Raw genomic sequence first — 9,748 nt, 5'->3', positions numbered from 1 at the left:
GCCTATTGTGTAAATGGACAAGTATTCATGTATTCATTCTTTTGTTTCCAGGCATCTACATCACTTCCAGTTTCTGATGTTTATGAATAAGCCTGCGGTGAACATAGTAAAGCACAAAGCACACACCTTTTCAAAGGCAATAAATACAACATTTGTGAGTCATCCCAATAATTTATGAAGTAGATGTTGATTTTCAGGTTCTGAATACAATGTACAATAATCAAATCAAGCAGATTAATCCTACCATTGCTCCATATAGTCGACGTTTATAATGAGGGCTTCTGTCTCGCAGTTTTAAGTGCAAAGATTCTGGATGGTAATGCACCTGACTTGTCTCGTTAGGATTGAATGAGGCCATCATCTGGCACGTACCCACAGTGAAACGACACTGAGATTAGGTTATGCAAAGACTGAGCATCAAGGCTTAATAATATATTGTCTGAGGTTGGCTTTTGTGCTCTCTCTCTCTCCTATGTCTCTTCTTAAATCAGTGAGATATGATCATACAGTTTGTGTTTACAAAAGGTTTCCTTGGCAACGGTGATGAGAACAAAGGGCTCCTAATCACATTTAACATGAAAAGGCAATTTTATCTGATGGATCCTATTTGAAGTAAGAGGATAAAATACCAGCCACAGTCCACAGTCCTCTGCACTGAGCAGCTAACTGCATGGGCTGCCAGTGCCCTTAGCCAGGTCGGAGGCTACTCCAGTGTGGAGTGAGTAATAGTCAAAGGTCTGAAGGGGAAAAGAACCAGTAGGATACAAATATACATAGTAAAGACTTGGTTGAGTCAGCTTTATTAAAACTGCAACATCAGCTGGATCACACCTTAGAGGCTGAGAGCTCTACTGAGTTCTTCTACCGGCTACCTAGTTCTTGAGATTGAAAAACTATAGAGAAGTTGATATTGACGTTCAAAAGTTGTCACCAGGTGTTGGCCATCTCAGTGCTTTAGATCCAGAGACATGTGGAGCTCTGTGAGTTCAAGGATAGCCTGATCTACATACCGAGTTCCACACCAGCCACGGCTATTCAATGACACGCAGTTACAAAGAAAAAAATTTTAAAGAAAGGTGTGTCAAAAAAGCATATTTTTTTCGACTCAGTGCAAAATAAATCATTAATATGAACATCATATGGGAGCATGCAAGAGGGTAATAGTCATCTTCTTTCCAAGATTCACAGTCCTATGACAACAGACAGTACAGGAAACAAAGGTGGGGCAGGCTTATGTCATTAACAATTTAAAAGACACAGGACAATTGGGAAATGGTGTCCCAATTACTAAGAACAGCAGTCCATATTTAAATTTCCATTTGACCCAAAATGGACAACTAACTGCAGAAATGACTGGACAGAGAGGTTTAAGGTCTACTTGAGAGACCCAGAAAGGCTGGTCTGTTCAGATTCTTGGTCTGTCTGTGAGGAGGTCCATCTCTATGGTACTGGATAGAACTCCTGTAATGAAGATTTCATGACTTACTACCAGGCAAGGCTGGGTAAATAACCTGCTCAGGTTCAAGAGCTACATGAAATGGCAGGGGAAGTTTAGACCAATGTTTCTATGTTTTATGTTTGTCTTTAAGGGAAGGGTTCTATAATATGCCTTGGGAAGGACTATTTTTCCTGTCAGTACTATGTTGAACCTAGTGCCTTGAATAAACTTGACAAACAGCTTTAATACTGAGCTACATCCCCAAAGTCTCATTTGTGGACTCTCAACAACCACAAAGAGGAGTACGCATATAGTATCAGAATTTGAGATGCAGATTTAAGAGGTCATGAGTTCAAAGTAAAATGGGGTACATGGGGAGTTCAAGGAAAGCTTGTGCCTCCTAATAGCAAAGCTTTGTCTCCAATGAAATCATCTATTAGAATTCTGTTTGACACTCATGATTGTTAATCCTGCCAACTTGATGAGGTGTGGTTAGTAAGTCCTTGGAAACATATCTGCACCTCAGTGAAGCACATCTGATATTGGGTCAATTGAGGTAGGAAGACACATTTTATAGATAGGTGACATCCTACCATGATCCTGACTGAACTAAAATGAGAAAATGAACTGAAAGCCAGCACGTGTCGTTCTCTGCCTCCTGACACCAGACACATGAGACCAGTTGCCTCTCACCTACTGCCATGCCTTCCCCACCATGAAAAAAGTACCCTAGAATAATGAGCCAAAGTTCCAATGTTACCGAAGTCCTGACCTCTCAGTGCTCAAAGACCAATATTCATGAGATGACAGCTACTAGGGAGGAGTCCAAGGAGCACTGTTTGGGGACATGACAGTAGAGGAGGACCTCATCCTAAAAGTTCCATCTTGGCCAACTCATAGAGTACAAAGAGTGAAAACAACAGAGTAGAAAAAGAAGCATTCAGTGTGTCAGAATCATTTAGGAGACAAGCTTTGTTTCCTTTTCCAAAGCATCAGCACATGTCAACACACAGTGGACCCTGAAGCCAAATTCTTTTTCCTTCTTTATAGAAGGCCATATTTATTTTTTGGAAGTCAAACATCAGAGGGACCTACAAACCTGACCCAATGAGGCTGTGTCAGTTGACACACAGTATTAAAATAGTAAGTCCATTTTCCTCAAGTTATGCAAAGATTGCCATACACTATGGGTTCTGTACTTGTAAAGAAAGGTAATTTAGCAGGTTTTTTTCTTTTTTTTTTAAAAGTCAGTCTCAGTACCCTGGTAAAAAGGATTTTGGTTGTCTTTAGATATATGTATTTTTACTTATATAGATATTGCCTTTATTTAATTTTTTATAATTGTTTAAATACAGGATAACATAATAAAATAATATATATACATGAATCTGTCACTCAGAACTGACAGGTCTGCAGGTCTATCTCTCTGGTGGCATTTCCCCAGCGGGCAGAGATGGGTGAGCAGCAAGCCTCTGCTCTTTGCTGTGCCCTCTCCCATGTTATCCCAGCACTTCCCTCTTGACATCAGCAATTCTTCTAAAGTGCAGCCTTTCCTTTTACATGGTTGGAATATTACCTGATAAGTTACCTGTGGCTGCAATCCTATCACTTGGGAAGCAGAGACAGAAGGATCAGACATTCAAGGCCATGCCTGGAATCCCAGTGCTCTGCAGGTGGAGGCAGAAGAGCCAGAAATTCTGGGTTCATAGTGAGTCCAGGACAGCCTGGGCTACAGAGTGAGTTCTAGGCCAGCCTGGGCTACGTGCAAGCCCTACTGAAAAAATGATAATCATCTGGCATGGTGGTGCATGATTTAATCCAAGCACTTGGACAGCAGTAGCAGGAAGAACTCTGTGAGTTTGCAGCCAACCTGGAAATGGTGTTAAATCCAAGAGAACCACTAACTATTTCACATCCAGACTGAGTCTCAAAAAAATAAAATAAATAAAAAATAAAAAAACCAAAACCAAAACAAAACTGTAACAGTTAAAAAAACAAACATAAAACCGCAGAGAGAATTAACAGCAGAGGAAGAAATGAAAGTGCCATTTTATTCTTCATGTTTAGGATTTGAAACTAAAATAAAAATCTACTGTAGACAGTTTATTATCTTTATGAAGTTGGGTGGGTCCTAAGCAACCACACTTGCTATTATTAAGTATTCTTTTTAAAAAACTCTTCAAGGTTTAACATATTTAGAAAGTGTGATTATACATGTCTTTCTTCAGGTGACATAACAGGATGACATTCTGACACAGCTTGTCCAAGTCCCTCACCAAATTTCCCCACAACTCCATTCAGCATTTCTTCTAAGTATTGCAATAGGACTTGTCTCAGGCCACCCTCACTTCCCAGTTCCTCTGATATTGTGGAGGTAATTCATTATAGAGGAGGAGTTTACTGGCACCTTTAAAACCCTGACTCTCAGTAATTGCAGAACCATTTCTTCTCAGTGTCCTGCCCAGCAAACAAGCAACTCACCAGAATGATGCTCGGAGGCTCGTCAGAGGCTAGACCTGCCACACCAGAAATCCAGGTGATTGCCGACAAGGTGAGTCGATGTATTTTAGGAAAAAGCTTGACCCCAAACCAAACTTTCAAAATTGGATTTATAATTTTGCCCCATGTTAAGAGTGTGGGAAGTGATAGTAACCAGGTATATATGGGGTTGGTTCAGACCTTTATACACCTAAAAGTGGAACAAAAAGCCTTTCAGAGAAGTTTTAACGTAACAAGAGGAAAATCAGCCAGGCCACACTCTTTAGTGCAGCATCAGTTTCCCCAGTAACTGAAGGTGATTTCATGCTGGATGGTCTCTATACCTCACATGGCTGATCCCAGGAGCTCTAATTACTGATGGAATTTTTCAATCCCACTACCCGAAGCTGATGAGTTAAGGCACCTAAGGTTGCTAAGGAACCCTGAACCAATTTCAGGATGCCATGCCCACTAAACCAACAGAGTCAAAATAGAACTCAATATTTCTAGCATGTTTATAAATCTTGCTTAACTGTCATCTCTATGAAAAGATTATAGTGTTACATGTTTTACAAAGGAGACATGCATGTAAATTATGAGGTAGGTTTGGAATATGTCACCTTATTTTCTTACATCATGTTGTCTTCCTCTTTGAGACCATATCATCCTGGAGGACAAGATCAGTTTGGCTTGTCATTTGTTCATTTGTTTGAGACTTGGTCTTGTAGATGATCTATCCTGCAGGTAAGTCAGACTGGCCTCAATCTCAAGGCACCCCTTCTGCCACAACTTCTCAAGTGCTGGGATTACAGGCATGTACCACCATGCTAGGCGCTATAAGATGTGATGTAAGTAGAATAGCTTCATGCTTAGCCTTCATGCTTAGGGCACTGAATATTCTAGAGGGAGTCACAGGCCAAAATTTCAGTGACTAAATATTTAAGGGTAAATAGTTCTCATTCAGAGGTTTATTTCAATAGATATCTTGGAGCACATTATTTTTGAAGACGATGAAATCTTTAAATCTTCATTAGAATCCTCACATCAAGTTGGTGTTCTCAACCTTAAATCTGCACATGAGTCACCTGTCACTCCAGCCAAAATACTGATCTGAACAAAGAGATCTAGACAAGACTGAATGTCCACAATTCTTCCAGTGTCTCTGAAAATGTGGGCACTCCTATATATGACTCCACTTTCCTATAGGACCTCATATATTGGGCTTTCTAGAAGGCTCAGGGGAGATGGAATCTTAAAATAGGATGCCAAGGAAAAGTCATCCATTTCACCTGTCAGAAGAAAATGCTAAAAGGACCAACTAAAATAACAGGCATACAGATTGTTTCAAAAACAAGTAAGTACAGGCAAAGCACAGATGGTATTCATGTTGACTGAAATAAAAACTCCCCAAGGTATCCCAGGATCCAGGGCTGTAGGCAGATAGACAGGGAAATAGTTAGTTGAAGTAAAGACAATACATCAGATTTTCATGATTTTTAATCTTTGATCATCTGGTTATCTAGAATAATTGTTCTTTTGAAAAAGGGGGTACTTGCTATTTCTCAGAGTGGTCCAATCCCCACATGTTCAAGTCATCTTTTGCCTCTAGCCTCTCAAGTATCTCTCACACAGAAGTGTGTCATCCTGCTTGGGTACGGTAATTTTTGAATAGGATATTCTCACTAGTACTTTGAGGATTTTATACATACATAAAATGTATTTTGATTATCTAATTTTCAGTTAGGAATCTACTGGAATGGGCTGTATTGATAATGGCACTATTTGTAGATATATCTTCAGTAATAAAATTAAATTAGAAATGTTCTTGTAGCTCCAGAGAAGCAGAATAAGACAGATATTAATGTATATTCCTCTATGATTAAGGTCTGTTGGGTCCCTATATAGTGTCAGGCCAGAGTGTGCTATTATATCTCCAGAATGGTCTGAGGGAACCAAGAGAAAATGTTCACTACATGACATTTACTTTGTATTTACTAATAAAATATAAATAAATCGATTGGGACCCTTCATTGCATATTATGACTTACTGTTTTTTTTGCTTTATTTATTTATTTATTTATTTATTTATTTATTTATTTATTTATTTATTTATTTATTTAGTGTGTGTGTGTGTGTGTGTGTGTGTGTGTGTGTGTGTGTGTGTGTTTTGATTGTTGAGGAAATCTCATTCTGCAGATTCAACTATCCTGGAATCTTTTTGTGTAACCCAATTTGCTCTTGAATATCATTCTTCTGCCTCAGTCTTCCAAGTTCTGAGATCTGTGAGGTCTCTCAGCAGGATGATGTTTTCAGATCTGTGACTCAGATAAGGTGAGTCCACACAGCCCTAATATCATTTCTTACTTTCTCCTTATAAGGTCAGACCACACCTCGAAGAAAAAACCAAAGAGAAATATGAAAAATTTGAAGCTGTTGAGTATAAATCTCAAGTCGTCCAAGGAGAAAATTACTTCATTAAGGTTAGACGCTGACCTCCTTCCACCACTGATGTGACTGTTCCCTATTGTCCCCACTGCAGCTTCATTTCTACCAGTGGTCTTTAATTAAGACACTAACATGTAGAAGATCCCCAAATCCACAGGTAACTTGTTTTACCTTTTGAATACAGAAAGCTTTCTTTCAATCTACAATAAGAAGTCACTATGATCACGCACGCGCACACACACACACACACACACACACACACACTGACCTATCCTTAGTACCATAAATAACAGTAAACTTTGATTAATAGCATCTGAAGACTAAGAGCACAATGTCAAATGTAGGAGACAAAACCTTTATTGTTCCCATAAAGAAAAAAGTGACAGTGGAGGTCTAGGTTCCAGGTTCATGCCAAACAAAACAGTTAGAAGTATTTCCCTGGTAGTACCTAGGCTTCTTTATTTTTACTTTACAGAGGAGGCAGCCCTGTGTGCATTCACAACGTAGGCTGCAACACAGCAGAGTATCGAGATCATATACTCCTTATTTTCTAAAGTAAATCCAAGTTTCTTTTCCCTTATCAAATTATATGACATTTTTTCCTCCCAACTTAGAAGTTACAAAAGAGAATCACAAAAAGCACAGGTTTCCTTCTTCTCTTTCCAGGCATCATAAAAATAAAATGTAACACTAGAATGTAATATGACCCAGGAGTTTAATGAAAAGTACAATAAATGAAATTTAGATGGAGAGATAGATTTGTGGGTAGGGGTACGGGCAGTCTTTGCAGAAGACTTGGGTTTGGGTCTTAGCACCCAGATGCTATCTTACAACTATCTATGACTCCAGTTCTAGGGAATTTGACACCCTCCTTTTATTTTTCCAGACATTGCATGTATGAGATAAACTTAAGCACAAAAAATTGAATAACATATTTTTCTAAACCATATTTAAAATTCATCTAGAAAATATATTTTTGCCATACTGTTATCTACTCTTTTTCCTAATATAAGGGTTAATATGAGTTCAGTTCATCAATGCTGGCCTAGGCCAGATAGTTGTTTTAGGAGATCTTAGCAAGTCAATTCTTGAAAGGAAAGATCTGTTATACAATGGACATCCATGTGAATAATCTTCATTTTTCTCTGTTTCTTTTTTTCTTCCTTCCTTTGTGTCTTTCAGATGGACGTAGGTGGTAGTCGTTACATCATTCTAGAAGCCTTCAGAGAGATTTCTAAAAATGGTGATTGGGAACTTCATAGTTATCAGGCTATCTAAACCAAGCATGGTGAGCTGACCTACTTCTAAGCAGCAAATTCCAAAATGGCCTAAATCCTCTTCTTGGAAACAGATGCAGCCATCAATAAAGAAACATTGGAGAAATAACTGTTTTCTTCCCTCATTACTCAGTATTGTGTTGACTCTACTTCCTAGAAAACTATTTTTAAATATGGAATGTTTCATGAGTTTGTGTGTCATCCTTGGGTAATGCCATGGTAATCTCTGTATCATTCCAATTATTCATATACATGCTGTCATAGAGGGCAAAGTGTTCATGGTTCAGCATAGACAATCCACAATGAACAATACCAAGTGGAAACCTTATGATAACTATGGCTCAGTTGCAACTATGTAAAGGATCTTATCACCCCATTCTCACTGCAGGCACTTCGGTGGTTGTCAGGGAAGCACAGTCCTCACACTCTTTGATTCCTTTGTTTGCCCAGCATGTCATCTCTGCTTTCATATTTGAAAATTAAATTTGTATTTTACAAGTCTTGCTTTGCAACAATCATAACTTATGAAGATGCTGCCATCTCCACTCCCCCATGCTTCCCTTGAACTTCAAAGTCAATTGCAGTGATTTCCCATCACTAACAAGTGCTTCCTGGTGCTCAGTAGTGCAAATATCAGTGTGAACTCCCCATAAGGCACAGCCAAAACCAACAACCAAGACCAGGAAATGAACACAGATGGCCACTGATATTTCCCCAGGTGACACTTAAGCTTCTTAAGTTGTTACAATGTTGCTCTTTATTACAGAGTTCCATTCCAGACTCATGCATTCCACATAATTTCATTCTTATTGTAAAATACTCATTTTTTTATTTGTGTGTGTGTGTGTGTGTGTGTGTGTGTCACAACCCACTAGTGGTTAGAAGATATCTTGAAGAAATTTGTTCTCTTTCAACCACATGTGTCCAAGGCCCAATTGAAGTAATTAGGCTTGGTGACAAATGCCCTTACCCACCGAGCCCCATTTGACACATTATACTTTTATTGAACAACTTACCTGCCTTAAATACCATGCTGCTCAGATATTTCAAAGGCTGTTCAGGGACATTGAGTATATTAACAAATGTGTGAAAACTTCACCATGTCATTTCATAACATTTTCCTTCCATACCCAAGGAAGAGCTGTTAGTCCTCTACCTTCCTCCGTCTCCCCTCACCTCTAACTGCTAAGCAGCCACTACATCCTTCTGTCTGCATTTGCCCGTTCTAGACACTACCTATCTATGTATCTGTGAATGCACACATACTGATTTGTTTGAGTTAATTTTATATTTGCCACTTTGCTGAAGCGATTTATCAGCTGTAGGATGTCTCTGGTAGATTTTTGGGGTCACTTAAGTAAAGTATCATATCATCTGCAAATAATGATAGTTTGGCTCTTCTGTTCCAATTTTTATTTCTTTGACTTCCTCTTGCTGTCTAATTGCTCTGGCTAAAACTTCCAGTATGATATTGAATAGGTAGGGGGAGAATGGGCAGCCTTGTCTAGTCCCTGATTTTAATGGGATTGCTTCCAGTTTCTCACCATTTAGTTTGATGTTGGTTACTGGTTTGCAGTATATTGCTTTTACTATGTTTAGGTATGGGCCTTAAATTCCTGATTCTTCCAAGACTTTTATCATAAAGTGGTGTTAAATTTTGTCAACATTGTTGACAAAACATTGTCTACATTGATAGATTTCCGTATATTGAACCATCTCTGCATCCCTGGGATGAAACATACTTGGTCATGTTGAATGATTGTTTTGATGTGTTCTTGAATTTGGTTTGCAAGATTTTTATTGACTATTTTTGCATCAATGTTCATGAGGAAAATTAGTCTGAAGTTTTTTTTCTTTGTAGGTTCTTTGTGTGGTTTAGGTATGAGCATAATTGTGGCTTCAAAGAACAAGTTGGGTAGTGTTCCTTCTGTTTCTATTTTGTGGAATAGTTTGGAGAGTACTGGTACTCAGTCTTCTATGAAGGTCTGATAGAATTCTGTGCTGAACTCATGTGATCCTGTGCTTTTTCTATTTGGGAGGCTTTTGATGACTGGTTCTAGTCTTTTAGAAGTTATGGGAGTATTTAGATGGTTTATCTGAACCTGTTTTA

General features: G+C 38.6%; 1 protein-coding gene across 1 annotated transcript; it reads left to right on the top strand.

The window, feature by feature from the left end:
- Positions 1-3,923: 3,923 nt before the first annotated feature.
- On the top strand, positions 3,924-7,639 carry LOC308422880 (stefin-3-like; the record flags this gene model as incomplete). The annotated part of the gene is made up of 3 exons (XM_080919519.1): positions 3,924-3,989; positions 6,295-6,396; positions 7,544-7,639. 3 exons carry the CDS (start codon positions 3,924-3,926, stop codon positions 7,637-7,639), a joined length of 264 nt encoding a protein of 87 aa, XP_080775645.1.
- Positions 7,640-9,748: the final 2,109 nt, after the last annotated feature.

This window comes from Micromys minutus (assembly GCF_963924665.1).
Source record: "Micromys minutus genome assembly, chromosome: 7".
Classification (NCBI taxonomy): domain Eukaryota; kingdom Metazoa; phylum Chordata; class Mammalia; order Rodentia; family Muridae; genus Micromys; species Micromys minutus.
This window is presented reverse-complemented; position numbering and strand designations above follow the sequence as displayed.